Source organism: Pseudocercospora fijiensis, assembly GCF_000340215.1.
Source record: "Pseudocercospora fijiensis CIRAD86 unplaced genomic scaffold MYCFIscaffold_4, whole genome shotgun sequence".
NCBI classification, from domain to species: Eukaryota; Fungi; Ascomycota; class Dothideomycetes; order Mycosphaerellales; family Mycosphaerellaceae; genus Pseudocercospora; species Pseudocercospora fijiensis.
In genome coordinates, this window is record NW_006921535.1 from 3,064,326 (window position 1) to 3,084,719 (window position 20,394).

Below are 20,394 nucleotides of genomic sequence, written 5' to 3' on the forward strand. Positions count from 1 at the left end.
GTACTTACCGGGTAGGATCTGGGACCTTTCGTGAGACGAACGTGCTTTGGAGGCGCAAAAGGCGAGTGCAACGGCTCACAAGGCATGGAATCGACTCAAGCTGACATGGAACTGCTCAGCCCACGAACTGTGTTCTCGGGTGCCCAGATGATGACGCTTTGGTGGAGTCGAAGGAAGCAAGCGAGCGCATATCCTGACCTCCTGGCTCAAGATCTCTCAGTGCTTCTGCGGTCAGGAGCAGACAATGTATCTGCTGTTACTTTTCCAGCGTCGAGCTCATCCACCTACGTAGCTGAAGTTCAATTGAGCTCAAGAATGAAGCTTTGGAAACCCCGGCATCTGGGCCTGCAGATATTAGGCGGGATATGGTTGCCCTCCGCCTATCTGTCAGCGATCTCGAGCAGGCCTCAGCACCTGAGAAGGATTGCCTCGCATGCTCAACCTCTTGATATCAGGCACGCAGGAATGCCCAAAGCCTCCTCACACAACAGAGTCATGATCGCAATCGGTTACCAAGCACCCTGGTGTCAAAATCATACTCAACGTCTCTACTTACCTTTGAAGCACGCCAATTTCTGGATGCGAGCTGGAGGACAGGATGTTGAGGCACGAGCAGGATTTGTGGAGGATGGTGACGAAGAGAAGATGTGGAAGAATTATGACCTTGCGTTTGAGCCGAGTGTGGATGTTGATTGGAGGGGTTTGGCGAGGTTGTGAGATGGGAAGTGCGAGTGACACGGCAAAGATCTTGCAAGAACTCATGCAGCCTTCAAGCGATCTGACTAACTTACGATCAAACATTTAATGCACGAGAATATTGCAAATGAAGTCTCTACGATGAACTTCCATCAACGAGGCTGTCATGTCACCAAGACTCCCACCACGCGCGTCAATTCGGAAACTTATACACTTCACGATTTCTTCAGCCAAGACGACAATGGGATCAACACATCAATCACCTCACGAGCACAGAAAAAAGGAAAATTCAAAAGATTTGTTTGCACATCGTTTCATTGAATGCCATCACAGTCCATGCTGCTGTTTGTAAAGACCACAGCTCAAACCCAAGTGCCGCTGCACATCCAATTAAGCTGCTACAACGCGGAAGAGACGATCGCGGAGCGCTGAAAGTCCACCATCCAAAATACCATGAAGCTGCTTCAACGCGAGAGAACTTGTCGCGGAGCGCTATTATGCAGAACACCAATCCTCATTCCATCAGGCTGCTTCTACGCGGTAAGAACTTGTCGCGGAGCGCAAATGTGCAAACAAAAAAACCCCCCCCATTGCCATACCAAAACATGTTGCGACTGCGATCTGCAGAGATCGCAGCACAACTCCATTTTCCACCGAACTCCGTTGTGACGACTGCGATCTGCAAAGATCGCAACACAACTTTCATTTGCTAACCACGGTAGGCGCCACAGACGATATCTCACATCGATGTATGAATGTGATTATCAACAGCTGTGCTTCTCTACCTGATAGTGGTTGCCTTGGTCAGAGAGGCCTTGACGTTAGCACTGCCAGCGCCAACGAGGTTGCCCGAACCTGGCTTCTTCTCAAAGACCTTCCAAAATTTGAGTGACTCGTCCGCAGCAGCGGTAGCGAGCATCTGACCATCTGGTGAGAGGGCTGAGTGCAGAACCCGCGACTCGTGAGCTGGGATCTCGATGTTCTTGACGAGAGATGGGTACTGCCAGATGGACAGGGAGTTGTCTGGGAAGCCAGAGGAGGAGACAAGCTCCTTGTAGGCTGTGCTCCATCGAAGGGAGGTGACTTGGCTGCCGGTGTCGATGCTATTGACACGGGCTCCAGACGTGGTGTTCCAGAAGTGGATGTTGCGGTCGTGAGATCCACCGCCAGTGGCAAGGAGGTTGCTTTGCCATGGGCACCAAGCCAGAGCCTTGACAGCGGCTTTGTGGTTGGTCTTTTGGAACTTGGGAGCGTTGAGTGAGCGAGCATCCCAGATTGTGACGATGTTGTCGTTGCCGCCAGTGGCGAGCTGGGCGCCGTCAGGGCGCCATTCGAGGCCGCAAACCTCGGAGGTGTGTGAGATAAGTTCAGCAATTTTGTGCTGTGCGACGCGGACGTCGTGGTTGTAGACAAGGCCGCTGCGTGCGCCAGTAGAGAGGATATGTTTGTTCCATCCCATGACTGAGACGCGAGAGTCGTGGCCGTACATCGATCGGAGCTTGGTGCCGTCTTCGGCATCCCAGATCTGGACTTCGCCAGTACCGAGACCGGCGGCGACATAGGCACCATCGCCGCTCCATTTGACCGATGAGATGTATGTGTCAGAAGGGCAGTCGAAGAGGCTCTGCACAGAGCCTGTCTCCGCAGACCAAACATAGACACTCTTGTCGAGACCGATGGCGACTTGGTTGCCAGAAGACCAGTCGAGAAGGTTGAGGTAGTAGTCGTCGACTAGGCCGGGAGCGTCAAGCACACGCTCGGGTGCAGTAAGCACGCGACGCTTGAACTGCGATGCCGATGCGGCAATTGGCTTAAGCGGCCGGTTGTATTGAGATCGGAGGTCGATCGGACGGGATGACTCTGGAGGAGCAGGCTTGAAGGCGAGAATGCGCGTCTTGTGGCCAACACCGCAGGCCTCAGTGAGGGCCTGCTTGTATGCGGTGGTGCTAGGGCTCTGCTTCTTGGTTGGTTCGTCATCGTTCTCGTCGTCCGAGTCGTTGTCATCGAGGTTGAGATCCTCGAGAGAAAGTGATGCGAGGACATCGTGTGATGAGCGTGGACGGCCGAAGTCGAAAGCGCTGGCAACACCGGCGAGGTGTGCCGACCCATCAGAGGCGCTCGACTTGGGGCGTCGTCCTGGAGTTCGCTCGCCATCAAGCTTGATTGCTGCGATTTGGGCGGAGATAGCTTCAGTGTCACGGTTTGGAATGAAGCGATCGGCATCCTTGTAGCTGATTTTGCCTTGATTTCTCTTTGGTGTTCGGTGGACAGAGCTAGACCGTGCGTTGTGGATTCTTGATGGAGTGTTCTTTGTGGATGTACTTGTACTTGGGTTTGGGCCCGTGCCGGTGAGGGCAAAGTCGTTTGTTGTGACTTGTTGGAGATTGCGTGGTGATTGTGGTCCACGACGGGCAATATTGAATTTTGGTGAATCACGAACGTTGGTCTTGCTCTGGGCACGTGAGAATCGGGCGTTTAGGTTGATGTTGATGTTGTTGCTATGGATGCTCTCGCCAGCCTCGATGTTGGCAGTCTTTGGTGTTGACTGTGGCGACGGTGTGAGAGGTGCACAACCGCCGGCGAGGCGCGCGCCGAAGACGCCATCGCGTCTCTGCTTGATGGGGGTTAAGACCGAAGCAGTTGCCATATCTGCAAAATGATTTTTTTCTGGCGTTGAAAATGTGGATGCTGTAGCAGATGGTCTCGATCAAGAGTACCTGTTAGTGTGGATGCAGGTATTTGTCGGTCTGTAACTTGTAGGGTTGTTTGGCAGGGCTCAGAGCCTTGAAAGCGTTGTGATAGCCTTGCTGAAAGATTTTGGTCTTTGGGATGGGTGAGGAGAAGAGGAAGAGTAGGAAAGCGGGAGGAAAGTAGGATTTTGTAAGGACTGTTGACACTCGCTTTCGGATCTGGTGCACAGAGCAACGAGCTACTAAGCGATATCTCGGGACTAACCGAGACCACGACAAAATCACGATACCGCAACAATAAGCAGCAACCCTTGCAAATGGAGATATTTGATTCAAAGGCCACGATTTCCGTTCTCGCTCCGTTGCTGCCTACAGATATTGCATTACTAATAATTGTAGACAATATCGAGCCTACAGACACCTGGCACCTCGCCGGTCTGCGGGAAGTCCGAACGCAGCGACGTCACGATGAGTAATCGAACCTTCATCTGTCCGCTACACCCAGGATGCAGGTGCAGGAACGAAACTTTACCCTGGCAGCGGCAGCGGCAGCGGCAGTGGCAACCAGCCCGCCGAGCCAGCCTCACTACAGTACGACTGTCGCCCGCGTGCACGATTCTCACCTCGACGAAACGCGGAAGTCGCTGCGACTCCCCACGATAATGCGCAAGCTGTAAAGTGCATGGACGACGTACCCACCACATTCCGCCCCTCCGTCTCCACCCACCAGCCTCCGCTGCCGCCTTTGTTCCCTGCGGCACTTGCTGGTCCCTCCGCCCCTTCAATGGCTTCCGCGGGAGCCTCGCGCATCTCCAGCATGTCGAACAATACCTATGTCATGAGCGGCTCGCCGACCAAGAACAGCAGGCGCAGAACTGCCGAGCCTTACATGCCCAAGATAATCACAACTGTAGGGCAGCGTCCGGCATGTTTGGTGAATGCCTCGGTGACGTATGTTGGAAATGATCTGATCTACGCGTTTGGGGGGTTCGACCAGTACACCGATGAAGTCTACAACCACGTCCTGAAGCTTAATCTGGCTGCGCGACAATGGAGCCTCGTGGATAACTACGGCGACATCCCGGGTGTGAGAATGGGCCACACCTCGTGCTTATGGCAAGGAGACAAGCTGTTGGTGTATGGCGGCGAGAACGAACACAGACAGCATCTGTCCGACGTCGTGATCTTTGATATCAAGACTGCGCACTGGACACAGCCTGAGATCAATGGACCCATACCTCGAGGAAGAGCGAGGCACTCTGCAGTCATTCAGGATGACAAACTCTTCATATGTGGAGGCATGAGTGGAAGCGACAATGGAGTGCTGGACGATATATGCTATCTTGACCTCAAGACCTGGACTTGGAGCCGAACATGGCGATTTGTGCCTAGATTTGATCACTCGAGTTGGGTCTGGGGCGGAAAGATCTGGGTGAGCGGTGGAATGGGCGAAGAAATGGAGCGCACAAGTGAGATCTGGTGGCTTGACTTTCGGGGCTCTCCAGCTTTCGAAGGAGGTCCGAGCTATGGGACCGGCTCAGAGAGTGGCAGGCCTATGGAGCGATATTCGAGCTACACGTATGGTGGAACTCCTACACCCGCCCCAGCAATGACAAGCTATGCTGCAAATACTGGCGTGCAGTCGAACTCGGCGACTCAAATCCAGCGCGCACCTCCCGTCGCTCCAGGAGCTATCAGCAGTGTCAAGTTCATCTCTTCCCCGAACTTACCTATGCAGAACGTCGGCACTCATTTTCATGTCTTCAGCTCTGGCTGTATGCTGGACTTTGTGACACCAGCGACCAATATGCCACTCGAGACGTCTCTCTCTGCATTAGATCTCGACACGTTGCGATGGCAGAAATTAGCCGATGGCAAGGACCTGTTCAGCCCTCTCTACCGATGGCATTATTGCTGTCTTGATCCAGACGGCACTCATGCTTGGCTGCTCGGATGCCCAAGAGAAGTGCGCAATGGCGGCAATGGTGGCGACTCTGAAGAATATCTCTCGGATGTGCTTCCAATTGACTTGCGCAAATTCGGTCTGCTCGGAAACAAATTGAGTCAAGAAGCTCGCCTTGAGCAAAAGATCCCAACATCCGACACCAATGCCTCATCTCACCTTTCTGCTATTGGAGCCGACTTGGCGCGTACGTTCAATCAGCCACCTGAAAGTGGATCTGGAACCGACTTTACTATCACGGCTCTACGGGATGACACATACGACATCGATGGCATGTCCGATGACGGCACCATGTCTGGCAGTGTGGCAGATTCTGCAGAGGCAAGCAACAATACATCACCGCCAATTCATGTCCATCGACTCATCCTCAGCGCTCGCTGGCCGCATTTCGCACGACTGTACAATGCTCAGATGTCTGAGTTTCACACACGACGGATGCATATACCCGAGCCGTATCCCGCGGTCAAGGCCTTCCTCTACTACCTCTACACAGATTCAATCTCGAGCCCACCTGCAGAAAGTAATGCTGTAGGTGGCCCGACTCTCGAAGACGTTGCGAACATGCTCGTGATGAGCAATATTTACGACATGCCGCGACTTCGACATCTATGCGTCAACCGTCTCGTACGAGACTTGGACGTGCAACATGGCGCACTGATATTCGATAGAGCGAACACTGCGCAAGAAGATTGGCTCAAGCGAAGAGCAGCGAGCTTCTGCATGACACACTGGGGCCGAATCGTGCGGACTGATGGATTCAGACGGCTGAAGCGTGCAGCGATGCTAGAGCTTTGCGAAGGCGTTGATGCTGAAGGTCGCGTTGTTGGAGGCGACGAGTTGGAAGCTGTCGGAGGTCTTGGAGGCGCTCGGCTGGGCAGTGGAATGCTGTGGGGTAATGGTCGCAAACGAGGTCGTTTAGGGAGCACAAGTGGCACTACGGCGGACGGCGAGGAGGAAGGTGACGGTGACGATGAAGGCATGGAAATGAGCTAATGGAAGGAAGGTTTTCATCGACGACAATTTCGAGCGTGGCAGCACGGCGTTTGTTCAATGAGTTATGATAAAGCATACTGGGCGTTGGAGGAGGATTCGAGATATCCGTGGAGGCACATTCCTTCGCTATATGGCCGGTGAAGTGTAGATAGCTGTTCAAGCAATGTTTCTAAGTCTGGCCGCCTTCTGCATCACAGGCTCAGATTGAGGCTGAAAAGTGTGGGGGCTGCACAGGTGCGCAGCAGGCGCCGGCGCCGACCTCACTTTTTGGATCGCTTCAAACGCAAATGCAGCTTACCAGCTTATTACGCAGTCGAGCTCTCAGAACTTCGACAATTCTGGAACGAGCTGGCGACATTTGATCGGCGTCTGAAAATCTAGAAGCTGAGCACCTGACGAGACCAAAGTAACGACTGCGCAAACGCTATAATTCACCTCCCAAGTCTTCAACATGAAAGCCACCGCTTCAAGAATTTCCAAGCGTCGCGAGACCTCAAAGCAGATGGCAGGGAAAGAAGTCATGTCACTACCGCAGACTGCCGGATGCAGCACCAGCCTACGGCCTGCGACGAGTGTGCGCTCCATTTTCCCATTTCTGGAACTGCCTCCCGAGCTCCGAAACCAAGTGTACGAAGACTGCATGTCTGATGCAGATGAATCGCGACCACGCCATCGAGATCTGGCCACACTCCGTATTCCAACCATCTCTCGAGTGTCACGCCAGCTGCGACAGGAGAGCATGGGCTACCTCTTCGAAAGTCGCGCATTCGATCTCTGTGTCGGGACTAACATCAGGCATCGTTGCGATGCCACCAACGGCTACCAGAGATGGCCTCCAGCTTACGACCCGGTGCAAGACTGCGGGACCATGGGTCTGAATCCTGTTGTCAGAAGCTTTCTCAAGAGCGCTGCCAAGTGGGCAATTTTCAAGGATGTCACTATCAGCATTTATAATACGCACGACATCCCGCTGGTACGATACAAGCGTGACAGGCCATCGGTACTGGGCAAAGGGGCGCGGACCGAGCTTTTGGCGGAAAAGGTGGAGCAGCACAGGGAGAAGAAGCGCTTGGCTTTCGTGCACCTCAAGGTCGAGAAAGGAAAGGTAGTGTGGCATGATGAGCATGGATTGGCTAGGTATGATTACCGCCCAAGCGCGTTTGGCAAGATCGATGAGGCTGTGGCAGACCTGAAGCAGGTCGTCAACACGTCTTCGAGCAGACCTGACTTCAAAGGCTTTACGGTCGGCGATTTGCATCAGATCTCGAAGTCACTTTACTGGAGACCTGATCTCGCTTGTGATAGAAGGCCTTCTTAAGCGAAGACTGGGGACACTTGCGATTGACGAAAATCGGCTTGGTAAGCAGTATACGGATGTGCGATTTCGGGTAGTGCCGCCCTCGAAAATACCCACGAGCTGAGTTTTGTGCGGGTGGCGAATGGGTTTGAGCTGGGCACTTGATTTCATTAGGCATCTCATTCCGCTCATACAGTGCATCAAGTCAGATAATTGTACTCCCATCCATTGCCACATGCTATAGCCTCTGCACTCGCAATCCCGTTGACATTCTGATTTTCACATCGCCACTTCTAATTCGCCGCAGCTTTCACTTCGCCATGTTCGCCACCCTATTGGTCTCTCTCTCCACCTACATTCAATCATTCCATGACGCCTCCACCAGCCATGAGTCCCTCTGAAAATCAACCCGCAGAACATTCGATGACCGCTCCCTTACCAGCAACAGCCTTGAAAAGAACATGACAAGTCAGTAAATGAACGCAACAATCCTCAAAGCCTTGTCCGTGTGGAACAAACATACCTGATCCTCATAAACATAAAAATCCACCCCAAAAAAACACTCGCACTCTTTGAGTCGTCTCTGGAAGACCCTCCATGACGTATTCTTCACATAAGCCGTCGCGCTCAAGCTCGTTAGAGCTGCAGGCTTCGGTCTCCGGAAAGTCCAGCAGCGGACATCATAGCAGACTTCCCGATCTTCCTCCCTCGAGGTAAGCCAGCGCGGGAGATCGATGTCGTTGCCGATGAAGATCCAGGTGTTGAAGATTGGGAGGTTGGTGTCGCGCAGGTGTCGGTTGACTAGTGTGACTGCTGGGGGCTTGAAAGATGGTGTGATGTGGATGACTTCTTCTGGTTCGAGGGGCGTGAAGACGAGGGCGCGGATTTCGTCGTAGAGCTCTTGTGGGAGTGATTCAATGCGGGTCTTCAGTGGGATGGACATCTTGGGCAGTTAGAAGTGCGGTGATGACAGAGTGGTGATGCTGGATGTCGAAAGGTGGTGGTGGTTTGTCGGTTTGTCGACAGAAGGTGGTGTGTTGTCGACAGAAGGTGGTAGAGTGGATAGAGGTTGCGATGGTCTACCTTATAGATTGGGTGGCGAGTCAGAAGACCCGGTGACAGGGGGTTGCATGTGATGCAGAAGTGAGGGAGTGAAGTGAAGCTTCAGGGTCGACGCGGTTGAGCTTGCGCACGGATCGGGCAGCACGTGGCTTTACCTAGTGTTGTCAAAAGTGAGCCTTGGTGGACTCGAGCTTGAGAGAGTGAAGTCTTCACAAAGTGAAGCTCATATCCAGGAAGTTATTCCGCTACTGTGACTCTATCAAATACCAGCCTTGCGTTTAAAGGTCCGTACAGCACATTATGCCAGACCGCAAGAGATCCGACAAGAGGCCAGCGCTCGCTGTCGATGCCATGACTACCAGCGATCGCCCTCATGCAGAAGGTCTTCCAAGGTCTGTCTGGGGCTCATCTTGAACTTGTGTATTTCAAGCAACTGACGCAGAAAAGCTCACCAGGCATCCCCGCTCACTCAGTGTCTACCGCAGCCTTTCACTTCCTCGATCTTCCACCAGAGCTGAGGGACCGGATCTATAGCTACGCGACATCAGATCTCATCGACGACCACAGTTGGAATCTCACCAACCTTAAGCCGCCACCGATTACTCGAGTCAGCAAGGCAGTGCTTCACGAATCTCTCGCAGTACTCTTCACCACGTGCCATTTGTGCCTCTTCGTGGGAACAGATTTCCATCGCTGTGTTCCATTCTCCGCCAACTTGAAATCTAATGCCACCTCGGACGCTGAGCACAGAAGTTGGGTTTCGCGTCAGTTCGGCTTACTAGATATCCATCCCATCCTTGAGCGTATCATAACAGGCGCGGGACCATCAGCAATCTTCAGGCGCATTACTTTCCAGGCCTATCATTCCACCGACTTCGGTATTCTTCGCGGTGGTCCTTACGATCACGCTGAACGTGTTGCGACAGTGACGCTTTACGTGAGGAAAGGGAAGTTGGTAGTGGCAGAACGAAGTGAAGGTCGTCGCCAAAAGTTCCAGGAAACGCGTTGGAGCGGTTCTGATACGCAGAATGCTCTGACTCTTGCAATTCAGGTCGCGGAGGAGGCGGTGGCAAAGGGCCACTTCAGCGGTTTCACCTTGGAGGATCTGAGGACCATGGCGAAGAGATTCCGTTTCTTTTAGGCCACCATCAGTCTTGGCTCAGGAACAGCACAGGATGACTATTTCGCTAAATGAGCATTTGAGAGCAGGGCTCGCTATCAAAACAGGAGATGCGTAGGTGAATACTTCAGCTTTTTCGGTATTCTGAAGGAGCGCTTAAGGCTTACATTCAAGGATGAAGAGGCGGTGCCTAATCTCGAAGAAGTCCCATGACCACCGATTTTCACCTCTTTCATGAGGCACATATCTGCTCCTTATTGCTGGCTTCAGAGTTGCATGGTTCCATTCATGGCCGGAATAGGCATCAGCGCTCGTAATTTTGAAGAATACACGGTGTACTCACATCTTCCTCATTCCTGAACATCATTAGACGTCTGCCTACGCTCTTGTCGAAGTAATGGTCCAGTGTGAGGCGCACAGCCAGCCAAGTCTCCCCGATGGGGCGATTTAGATATTTGGCACTCCAGCAGCGGAGATTGGCCCATTGCCGGCGCGACTCTTGAACCTTGAGCCAGGGGATGAGGTCTTCGAGCTCCGCAACGAAGCAGCGGCTCATGCAGCTAAGCTTGAAGGCTTTTCGAGCAGCGCGGTTGACTTGCGCGACGGCTAGTGGCTTGTATGACTTGTTGATGACCACAATTTGGCCTCCAAATGGCATCGCGAAGGTGAGAGCGTAGATTTCATCGTAGATTTCTTGTGGCAGGTCTTCGAGGCACTCGCGGAGCGTGCGTGTGGCCGTGGCCATGGTGTTGAACGTGCTCGGATGTGGCAGTGATGTTGGTGTCTGGTCGAGGTGTGATGCGACAAAAACTAATCAGGCGGCGATGCTGTTTCGGGCGCCAAGTAGCAAAGTGAGGCCAAAACCTCGTTGATCGATAAACCACGCCAACAAGAGTGGGCTGTGATCAATAATCCCAATGCAATCCTGTGTCCCGAGCAGAGCTAGCTACCATTCGGCTCCACTGCTTCAATCGCACTGCCACTCTTTCATATCTTCTCGCTAATCCAAATAGCCCCTCTACACCCACCCCTGATGACACCTGTCAGCAACTCATAAGGATTCGCCTCCTTTGCATCATTCTCAACAGCATGATCCAAATGCTCCAGCTCCTCATCCCTAATCCTCCTTATATCCTTGACCAACTCCCTCAATTCCTCTCCAGGCTCTTCTCCTCTCTTCTCCATATCTTCAAACCAAGTCAAAAGCTCCCTAACCTGAGAATTGTAATGATCTCCAATCTCCGTCTCAACAGCCTCCGTGCAGGCCATCGCCGCCTCTCTTCCAAGCACACCCGTTGACCAACCCAAGAAAGAAGCAGCAGCGTGCCAAACCGGATACATTGCTGTAGGACGTATACGATGCTTGGCGAGGAGGTGATTGAACTTCTTGAAATGACCTTCTTCTTGATCGTACATATGCTTCATCAGCGGTCGAAGATGAGGATTCGCCTTGATTAACGGAGGTGCTTGAGAAGTGTAGATCAATGTGGCAGCCAGTTCCCCTGCTTGATTTACTCGAAGGGCAGAGTCAAGGAATTGTTTCTGTTCTGCCGTGAGAGGCTTCGCAGGCTTCTTGCCTGATGACGAATTGAGGGATTCTGGATCGCGTTCTTCTTGAAGCTGCTGCTTGGATGTGGAGGCGAAATGTCGGCGACAGATATTGCGAGATCTCAGCTGGAAGGCGAGAGGTGATATTCTGGCCTTTAGAGGCAAGCTGGGCTGATGGAGAGCCATATCGATCGTTGGCATTATTATGGCAAGTTTCTGGAGGACGTTCCTGCCTTTCTACACGTCACGTCACGATCCGATCGCCAATTGGCAGCTGCGGTCGGGCCGTTCCAGCAGGTGCAGATTAAGGTTTCACGTGTGGAGTTCGCGACAGGCGGGCGACTTCGCCTTTCAGGTGTCTGTATATCAGCAACTCGCGCTGATTGGCTCGACCCACTTTTACCCCTGTCCTACCCCCAACCTCGAGTTGCTAGCAACTCCCCTAATAAATTTAGTTGAAATATGCTTCAAATTCTAAAGGGCTTTAGGAATATAGTAATTTCTACTAAGGTTGCTAGCGATAACTTAATAAAGCTAAAGTTAACGTATAGTATAGCCGTTACGCTAAATTCGAGGTATATCTACTTGCTCTTGCCCTTATTGTCTATTGCCGCTATATCTACCGCTACTATGTCTACTACCGCTGCCGCTACTAAAGGTCCTACTATTAAATACTCGTTGCCGTTCTTCTAATAGAAATCGGCGGTTTTTAATAAAGATAGATACTTCCTCGTAACTTAGTTATAATATATCGATTAGCGACTGTTATAGTATATATTATCGGAGGTTTAACGGCTACGGCGTAGGTATATAAGCGGCGATTATTAAGTAACGAAGACCGCTTAGTATAGTAGGCGTATATAGAAGTCGCTATTAGTAAAGGATATAGCGTATAACGTCTATTAAACTACCGTCGTTTAAAGAAGGTATATTATATTAATAGGTACTATCGCCTACGGCGTATATATTCTAAAGTACCGAGTTAGTAACCTACGTAGGTTTAAATAGCGACGGCGGAGATTACTAGAAGGAAGGCGAAGGAGGTTAGTAACTATATCTATACTAATTAGTATAAAGACTAGTCGCTATATACTCTAGTGCGCGTTAAGTGCCCTTGCCTAGTACGAACAAGTCCCTTACCTATCGCGGTTATTATACTTAGTAAGGTTGTTATTACTAGTAGTAGTAGTAGTAGATTAATAGTAAGGCGCCTACGCCTATATCGACCTATGCCTATTAAATAGCAAATAATATGCTATCGTCGTATTGCTATTAATATTGCTAGAGCTATTATAATAGCTCTACCGCCGCCGATAGGCGTATATATTTAGTATAATACTGCTTAGTAATGTCGTCTCGATAGGTTAATAATAGGTACGCTAGCACTACCGTTTCCGCCTTCTTAACCTTCTAATAATAGTCGTAAGTAATGTTCTCGATAAGGCTACGAATTAGTAGGTAACGGTCCTTTAATAAAGTACTAGTAATAGCGTTAACTTCCTCGGCCTTATCGTCTTTATATAGGTTATTATCGTCTACGAGCTACTCGCTATAAGTCTTCGGCGAGTTAATATCGCTATTAAAGCTATTAGGGTCGAAGAAACAGTTAATATAGCAATCTACCTATCTAGCCGTTATACTATCGCCTAATATCTCTTAATTATACTAAATATGCCGACACGGTTAGTACTACTGCTTCTAGAAGAAGCACTAGCATATATTAGGGAGTTAGTTATCGAGTTGTAGTTAATATCGTATCTAATTTAGAAGCCCGGTATAAGCGCGCTTCTAAGCGAGTCGATATTGCTTAGTAATAGCGGTTTAAAGACAGTATAGCAACTCGTAGAAGCGCTTACTACTACTATTTAATCTAGTAAATATAGGAAGTAGGTTATCCTTTGCCGCCTCCTTCTTTGTATTATTATACTATCTCTTATTAATCTCTAGTATATATATAAGGATACTAGCGAGCGAGAAGTTAGCCTTAATCGACTTAGTGTTACTCTTAAAATTAGCGTAGTACGCCTCGACTAGACTAGTTGTATACGCCTAAGTAACGATAGTTAGTAATTGCGCTTAGAAGAGGAGGTTATAGTAGTTATAGTAGTCTTATACGTATTAATAAGGGGTTGCTCCTCCGTTCCTTAACTGTCTACATCTAGGCGTACTTAGCGGACTATTCTCGTAACAAATACGAGTACAACTCGTCGTTCTTGCCGTCCGGTAGAGCGTTAATAGCCTATTATATTCTAACCTTAACCTCCTTATTAGTCTCTGTATATAACGATACCTAAACTAGCTTCTTATAGACCGCCTTATATCGACTTTTAAGTAGAAATTTGCGGCGAATAGTCTATAGTAAGTGCCGTATATAAAGATAGGTTCTAACTAGTAGAAATATCTCTCGGATTGCTATCTGTTCTAAAGCCGAGTTATTAGTAATAGTGTATTATAATAACTAACTACTAGGTTTACTATAGTTAGCCTAAGAAGCTAGATAATGTAGTGCCTACGTATAGACCTAACTATGCTTGCTTTTAAGCAATGCATATACTACTAGACGCTAGCGTATATTGTCGTTAGAAATAAGGATATTAAACAACTTCTAGTCTATTTAGTTAACTTCGTGCGTATCGTCTAGCAGTATTAATTTGCTATACTTCTTTAGCAGCTTAATGCCTTCTTCTATAGCCTATACGAAGCCTCTCCTAATACTATCCTTTATTAAGACACTAAATAATTAATAATACAATCTATGCTCTTTTACTACTGCTATAATATCCTATAATTAAAGCTTAGGATCGTCTCGTTCGGCCGGCATCGTAAACCGCTTGTCTCGGTTGTAATAGGGCGACTTCTTAGCGGCATTATATAGTAAACCGATATCGAGATAAGGGATACCGAGATTAGGTCTATATTAGCTATTAATAGCGTCGTACGTCCGCCTCGCCTATAGCGAGTAGTCTATTTGCTTCTTAACCTTATCTTTAACTAGTTAATAGACCTTGCAGCTATTAAGAAGGTCGAGATTATAGGTATATATATTAGCGGTTATATAACGACGAATACTAACCTTTCTAGTAGCCTCGTTCTAGCGGTATTCTACTATTATAATAAAGCTAATAAAGCACTCCTCTTTTAGCGGTTTGAAGGCTCTTCTATCCTTAATACCTACTACTTCTCGATTTAGCTTATTACGGCGCTGCCTTTCTATATAATAGTAGTATACCTTCTTATAGTATATACTATTTATACTAGGCTTGCCTAGCTTCTTAGTAGACCTCCTAGTATATTAATTGCTATATAGGCTCTGTATTAATTTCTAGCCTTCCGTATCGGTATTAATATCTTCTATAAGGTCAAAAACTCGCTAGCGAAGCTATTTAAGGTTACTAATACTACTAGGCGTAGATAGGTCTATATTAGTAGACGTTATATAATATAGGGGATATAGAATAGGAAATGTAGAAGGAATTTAGGAACAGCAGAGATAGTGGCAATGCCAAGATTACGATTTGTATTGGGTTTAGCGGGGCTTGGTATGGTTAGAGTTGCTAGCAACTCTAGGTGCCCCGTGCGGGCCCCACAGTTGCTGGTATACAGACACTCCGCCTTTCACACTGCGACGCTTCTCCTACTCCGTCCTTCTCTGCTCTTTTCGCTTTGCATTCGCCGCCTTCTGCCATCTCACGAGATTCACGCCGCTCGGTACTGACTCCAACGATCTCTCCGCAGCAAAGCTTTCGGCACAGCCACGGCCCTACGTCACAGCATCGCCGACCTCGAATCTTTCTTTGAGCATCCGGATTCAGGAGAAAGGAACATTTTGCAGGACCTGTTGACGAAAACTCATCATTACATTGGCTCAACCCAGCGAGCATTACAAGCAATCGCTTTAAGAGAGTGCCTTGCAGAGAGGCGGCTTTCCCAACTTACGCCTCAACCATGGCGGACGATCTCGACAACGAACTCCTGGGCCTCGTCAGCGACGGCGAGGAGTCTGAAGACTCCGGTGATGACTTTGGCAGGCTCGAGGCAGATGTTGAAGGTCGAGCTCCCAGCGCAGAGCCGCATCAGAGCGTCGAGAAGACAGAAGAGCCGCCAGAGCGTCGGAAAGGCGTCGCGCAAAAGGTGAAGGCCAGGCGGGGCAAGCGTAAGGCGAGGCAAGAGAGCGAAGACGAAGATGACGCAGCGTAAGTTGAAACCTCTCCTACAAAGCTCATTTGCACTTCGCCTGCGCTATTTCCTCCTTGAGCAGTACACCTCCGCTCGCGCATACCTGCTTTTGCGCTCGCTGGCAAGATGGGAGTCGCTGCTTACACCTTGTGGAACAGCTCGCCTTCTCCGGAACCTGACCACGCCGACGCCTTGGGCGAGTCGGACGGCGAGGCCGACGCGCCTGGCGAAGCAGACGATGAGGAGGCGACCCTCTACCCTTATGAGGGCCAGTACCTCAATGCCGCCGATAAAGAGAGTGTCCAGGCCCTGCCCGAACTCGCCCGTGAAGAGATTCTCGCCGAGCGCGCCCAACAGGTCACCAAGCGCATTCAAGATTTGCACCTTAAAAAAGCGCTAGCCAGTAGCACCGCAGCTGCTAGTAAGGCCAAGCGGAAAGCGGCTGCTGCAGAGCTCGATGAGGATAAGAACAGGAGAAGCACACGGCCGAGGGTGGAGAAGAGGTCAGCACTCGACGATTACAAGAGAGCGCGGGAGCAGAAGGGCGCTGAGCGTGATCGCCTGGCCTCCACTCGAGATCGAAGAGACAGCCGTTCGCCTTCCCACCACGGCTCTGACCGAGACGCCGATGGTGACAGCGAGGTCGAGTGGGCAGCAGAGCCGGAGCGAAAGCACGAGCCTCCGGCCGAACTGAAGGACTTCGACCGCTGCAGGATCGGCCGCTCGGCTTTTGCAAAGGTCTGCTTCTATCCTGAGTTTGAGAAGCTCGTCACTGGATGCTTTGCCAGGGTCAGTATCGGCCTGAACCGCGAGACAGGTCAGAACATGTACCGCATGGCGCAGATCAAGGGTGAGTATATGTTGTTTCGCTTCAGGTGCATGCTGCTAACGATCACGAAGGCTTCACTGTTGGTAAGCCCTATCAACTAGAGAACTCTGCCGGCAAGCCTTTCACCACCGATCAGTACGCCGTAGTCGCGCAAGGTGCATCAGAGAAGCCTTGGCCATTCTCCGCATGCTCAGACAGCAAACTCACCGAGGTGGAGTTCGTACGCTTCAAAGACACCCTTAACAAGGAGAACATGCGCATACCCAGCAAGAGATTCCTTGGCAAAAAGTTGGACGATATCACTCAGCTGCTGCAGACTCAATTCACCGAAAAGTCGCTGCAAGAGAAGTTTGCCAAACAGAGAGCAATTCAGCTCAAGTACGACCCAGTTCACCAAGCTAGAGAGAAGCGGAAGAACATCGAGCGACGCCGCGCTGAAGCTGAAGAAGCGCAAGACGAGGAGGAAATTGCTCGCTGCGATGCTGAGCTCGAAGCACTCGACAATGGCTCTGCCAACGGTATCAGTGCGGTCAAGGCCAAGGCAAGCCCAGTCAAGCCAGTTGACCAGCATCACAAGTTGGCTATCCTGAATCAGACAAATCGAAAGAAGACGCAGAATGAAGTTCGCCAGGCACTCATTACGGAGAGGAAGAAGCAGCTGAAGGCACGAGAAGTCGAGCAAGCCAAAAAGGCTGCTGAGGCAAAAGCCAACACCGAGGCCAAAGCGGCCGAGAGACGAAAGTCGAATTTGGAGCTTTTTGGCGAAGACACTCCAGGCACCAGTCGTGCCGGGACGCCGATGAACGGAGCTGATACGCCTAAGAGACGTGCCGGCACACCGTTGGTTGGCTCCCAGGAAAAGGGACCTCTTGGTGCGCTCAAGAAGAAGAACATGGACGACGATGTCATCGGGAGCATGGATCTGGGCATTGATATTGACATTTGAGAAAAGCGCCGGTCATTTTGGTTTTAGAATAAGGATTGTTAGCGATGGCGCACTAAGGCTCAAACTCGGTCATATAAGACTAGAAGAATGCTACCGTAGATGTGGGATTTTTGGGTTGCTTCTGCCTTTCTGATGAGCTATGATTCTCGTACCGTGGACAAGTCAATTCCTTATCCAGCTAAGTCCTATTTCGCTGCGTCCGAGCCAGTTTCTCATCTTGCCGCTGTCACAGCCTTGGTACGAGGCTGCTGCCTAGGATATGTAGGATAGGGAACTACACAAACTTGCTTCGATGGCTCTCAAATTTTGTCATTACCTTTGTACATGCACAGCCCAATGACCAATTCTAGACCTAGGAAGTAGAAATGCTTAAATGCGTCAACGACAGTCGAGCTCAGTTGAGGAAAGTCATCAAATTCAGGTCTATCAGGCTGTAAATCTCAGCATTATCATCTAGGATACATAGTAGGTACATGTACATGTAGTCATCAACATCATCATGAGGAGCGTCCCGTCTTCCGTCAAATCATTTTCACATCATGGTTCATAGCTTTTTTACACCGGTGGCTGGGTAGGCGTGCCCGGGCATGCCCCAGCAGCCTGGTACAACTCTGGACAATTCGTACTAGTGGAGGCGCCCATCTTCGGAGGCGGTGGAGGTGTTTTGGAATCTTTCGGTTTGGTAGCTGGCTCTGCTGGTGGAGGTGTTTTGGAATCTGTAGAGCCTGAACCACCAGAGCCTGAACCACAAGAGCCCGAACCACCGGAGCCTGAACTACTAGAGCCTGAACCACTAGAGCCTGAACCACCAGAGCCTGAACCACTAGAGCCTGAACCACCAGAGCCTGAACCACCAGAGCCTGAACCACCGGAGCCCGAACCACCGGAGCCCGAACCACCGGAGCCCGAACCACAAGAGCCTGAACCACCAGAGCCTGAACCACCAGAACCTGAACCACCAGAGCCTGAACCACCAGAGCCTGAACCACCAGAGCCTGAACCACCAGAGCCTGAACCACCAGAACCTGAACCACCAGAGCCTGAACCACCAGAGCCTGAACCACCAGAGCCTGAGCCATCAGAGCCTGAGCCACTAGAATCTGTAGCTGGAGCAGGCGCTGGATTAGGAGCAGGAGTAGTAGAACCTGAACCACTAGAGCCTGAACTACTAGAATCTGTAGCTGGAGCAGGCGCTGGATTAGGAGCAGGAGTAGTAGAACCAGAACTACTAGAACCTGAACCACTGGAATCTGTAGCTGGAGCAGGCGCTGGAGCAGGCGCTGGAGCAGGCGCTGGATTAGGAGCAGGAGTAGTAGAACCATAACTACTAGAATCTGAACCACTGGAATCTGTAGCTGGAGCAGGCGCTGGCGCAGGCGCTGGAGCAGGCGCTGGAGCAGGCGCTGGAGCAGGCGCTGGAGCAGGCGCTGGATTAGGAGCAGGAGTAGTAGAACCAGTAGAATCTGAACCACTATAATCTGAACCACTGGAATCTGTAGCTGGAGCAGGGGCAGGAGCAGGATTAGGAGCAGGGGCAGGAGCTGGATTAGGAGCAGGAGTAGTAGAACCAGTAGAACCCGAACCACTATAATCTGAACCACTGGAATCTGTAGCTGGAGCAGGGGCAGGAGCAGGATTAGGAGCAGGGGCAGGAGCTGGATTAGGAGCAGGAGTAGTAGAACCAGTAGAACCCGAACCACTATAATCTGAACCACTGGAATCTGTAGCTGGAGCAGGCGCAGGAGCAGGATTAGGAGCAGGAGTAGTAGAACCAGTAGAACCCGAACCACTATAATCTGAACCACTGGAATCTGTAGCTGGAGCAGGCGCAGGGGCAGGATTAGGAGCAGGAGAGCTAGACCCTGAACCTGAATCCGTAGCTGGAGCAGAAGCGGGAGTATTGGTATCGGGAATGTTGTCAGTCGGAACAGGTTTCCCAACAACACCAGGATTGGTTCCGGTGGCTAATTTGCGATAAGTCCAAGAACCAGAATCTCCGTATTGTGGTCTGTATCCTCCTTGCTGCAGTTGTTGTCGCTGGGCGTAGAATTGCTGGAACCATTGATAGAAAGCAGTTAACTGGTCATACGACCAAGAGCTTAGGAATTGAGACCACCATTCAGTCCAGGAAAGAGGAGGGCTATTGCCTCTATAATAAGTCTGTGTCGCATTTTGCGCTGGAGGAGGCGTGGAGTTGGAACTAGAATTGCCTCTGTAATAGCCCTGTGTCGCATTTTGCGGTGGAGGGGGCGTAGAGTAGGTCAAGGGAGGCAGCCCAGCGGCCTTGGGAGGTGCGGGTTGTGGTACAGGTGCGGGTTGTGGTACAGGTGCGGGTTGATATGTTGATGGCGAAGAGTACGGCTGTTGAGCAGCGACCAGCGCTGCCGAAGCGGCAACGAGAACGCTTTTGATATGCATGCTGATGACGCGCCAGTTCCGTATTGTGAGGTTTGACGAGAGGAGGCAGATTTCCACCATTGGGTACTTCTCAGCTTGTATATATACCGAATGCTGTTGTTCTGAATTACCCAAGACGGCTTTACTACTGTGTGATCGTTAGGTACATGGCAATGCGATTCACTAGGCCTGTTGCACCGAGAGCTTAGACATGCATCAGGGACTCAGTGTCTGCTATTCGTGGATGCGGTCGTGCCTACATGACATCCGAGCTTCGAGCACGTGGATGCCGACTCACGATCAAGCATGCCGCTATACAGCTCTGCAACCATTCTGGTCTCTTGTCCAAAGTCTATGCAGGTAATATCGCTCAATATCCTCGCTATTCAGTGGAGCTTTTTGAAAGTGTTGGCGACATTCTGATCGTATTGTTTGAGTAGAAATATGGTCCCGCTCCAGAAGGTCATGAAAGTGAGAGGTGGTCGGCAGTGAGGACCCAGAAACCTGCAAGGTACAGTGGTTTGAGTTGCGGGAGGGTGCCTTCACATGCGGGGGAGCATGGTGCCAGGTGGGAGATTCCTGGTGCAAGGTCTATTTCGGGATGACGACCAGCGATCCAGGCACACAATGCTTGTACGCATCATGTGTTCCAGAGGCTGAGAAGGTACAGTGCGATT

At 50.7% G+C, this 20,394-nt stretch overlaps 9 protein-coding genes across 9 annotated transcripts; 5 read left to right on the top strand and 4 right to left on the bottom strand.

Moving 5' to 3' along the window:
* Window positions 1–998: 998 nt before the first annotated feature.
* MYCFIDRAFT_60989 (uncharacterized protein) lies at window positions 999–3,523 on the bottom strand. The gene has a single exon (XM_007927716.1). It carries the CDS (start codon window positions 3,341–3,343, stop codon window positions 1,478–1,480), a length of 1,866 nt encoding a protein of 621 aa, XP_007925907.1. The 5' UTR covers window positions 3,344–3,523; the 3' UTR covers window positions 999–1,477.
* A 496-nt stretch (window positions 3,524–4,019) lies between these two features.
* On the top strand, window positions 4,020–6,521 carry MYCFIDRAFT_54147 (uncharacterized protein). Its single transcript, XM_007927679.1, has one exon. It carries the CDS (start codon window positions 4,069–4,071, stop codon window positions 6,340–6,342), a length of 2,274 nt encoding a protein of 757 aa, XP_007925870.1. The 5' UTR covers window positions 4,020–4,068; the 3' UTR covers window positions 6,343–6,521.
* Window positions 6,522–6,793: 272 nt separating this feature from the next.
* MYCFIDRAFT_196538 (uncharacterized protein) lies at window positions 6,794–7,660 on the top strand (the record flags this gene model as incomplete). The annotated part of the gene is made up of 1 exon (XM_007928294.1): window positions 6,794–7,660. The coding sequence occupies one exon, from the start codon at window positions 6,794–6,796 to the stop codon at window positions 7,658–7,660; it is 867 nt and encodes a 288-aa protein (XP_007926485.1).
* A 179-nt stretch (window positions 7,661–7,839) lies between these two features.
* Window positions 7,840–8,582, bottom strand: MYCFIDRAFT_174666 (uncharacterized protein; the record flags this gene model as incomplete). The annotated part of the gene is made up of 7 exons (XM_007928295.1): window positions 7,840–7,857; window positions 7,893–7,929; window positions 7,954–7,991; window positions 8,022–8,036; window positions 8,068–8,162; window positions 8,190–8,220; window positions 8,253–8,582. The coding sequence occupies 7 exons, from the start codon at window positions 8,580–8,582 to the stop codon at window positions 7,840–7,842; spliced, it is 564 nt and encodes a 187-aa protein (XP_007926486.1).
* Window positions 8,583–8,605: 23 nt separating this feature from the next.
* MYCFIDRAFT_174667 (uncharacterized protein) lies at window positions 8,606–9,896 on the top strand (the record flags this gene model as incomplete). The annotated part of the gene is made up of 10 exons (XM_007928296.1): window positions 8,606–8,616; window positions 8,637–8,649; window positions 8,687–8,754; window positions 8,781–8,795; window positions 8,824–8,846; window positions 8,877–8,901; window positions 8,924–8,977; window positions 9,009–9,119; window positions 9,149–9,831; window positions 9,865–9,896. 10 exons carry the CDS (start codon window positions 8,606–8,608, stop codon window positions 9,894–9,896), a joined length of 1,035 nt encoding a protein of 344 aa, XP_007926487.1.
* A 912-nt stretch (window positions 9,897–10,808) lies between these two features.
* Window positions 10,809–11,555, bottom strand: MYCFIDRAFT_45964 (uncharacterized protein; the record flags this gene model as incomplete). Its single annotated transcript, XM_007927617.1, has 1 exon — window positions 10,809–11,555. The coding sequence occupies one exon, from the start codon at window positions 11,553–11,555 to the stop codon at window positions 10,809–10,811; it is 747 nt and encodes a 248-aa protein (XP_007925808.1).
* A 3,629-nt stretch (window positions 11,556–15,184) lies between these two features.
* Window positions 15,185–17,426, top strand: MYCFIDRAFT_89173 (uncharacterized protein). Its single transcript, XM_007928297.1, has 3 exons — window positions 15,185–15,562; window positions 15,704–16,395; window positions 16,446–17,426. The coding sequence occupies exons 1-3, from the start codon at window positions 15,315–15,317 to the stop codon at window positions 17,318–17,320; spliced, it is 1,815 nt and encodes a 604-aa protein (XP_007926488.1). The 5' UTR covers window positions 15,185–15,314; the 3' UTR covers window positions 17,321–17,426.
* On the top strand, window positions 17,420–17,660 carry MYCFIDRAFT_174670 (uncharacterized protein; the record flags this gene model as incomplete). Its single annotated transcript, XM_007928298.1, has 2 exons — window positions 17,420–17,557; window positions 17,586–17,660. The coding sequence occupies 2 exons, from the start codon at window positions 17,420–17,422 to the stop codon at window positions 17,658–17,660; spliced, it is 213 nt and encodes a 70-aa protein (XP_007926489.1).
* An 86-nt stretch (window positions 17,661–17,746) lies between these two features.
* On the bottom strand, window positions 17,747–18,642 carry MYCFIDRAFT_196541 (uncharacterized protein; the record flags this gene model as incomplete). Its single annotated transcript, XM_007928299.1, has 2 exons — window positions 17,747–17,773; window positions 17,947–18,642. 2 exons carry the CDS (start codon window positions 18,640–18,642, stop codon window positions 17,747–17,749), a joined length of 723 nt encoding a protein of 240 aa, XP_007926490.1.
* Window positions 18,643–20,394: the final 1,752 nt, after the last annotated feature.

Coding starts and splice junctions, on each gene's coding strand:
- MYCFIDRAFT_60989 (XM_007927716.1), bottom strand. CDS start 3,343: ATGGCAACTGCTTCGGTCTTAACCCCCATCAAGCAGAGACGCGATGGC.
- MYCFIDRAFT_54147 (XM_007927679.1), top strand. CDS start 4,069: ATGGACGACGTACCCACCACATTCCGCCCCTCCGTCTCCACCCACCAG.
- MYCFIDRAFT_89173 (XM_007928297.1), top strand. CDS start 15,315: ATGGCGGACGATCTCGACAACGAACTCCTGGGCCTCGTCAGCGACGGC. Junction 15,563..15,703: donor GAAGACGAAGATGACGCAGC/GTAAGTTGAAAC, acceptor CTTGTGGAACAG/CTCGCCTTCTCCGGAACCTG. Junction 16,396..16,445: donor CCGCATGGCGCAGATCAAGG/GTGAGTATATGT, acceptor ACGATCACGAAG/GCTTCACTGTTGGTAAGCCC.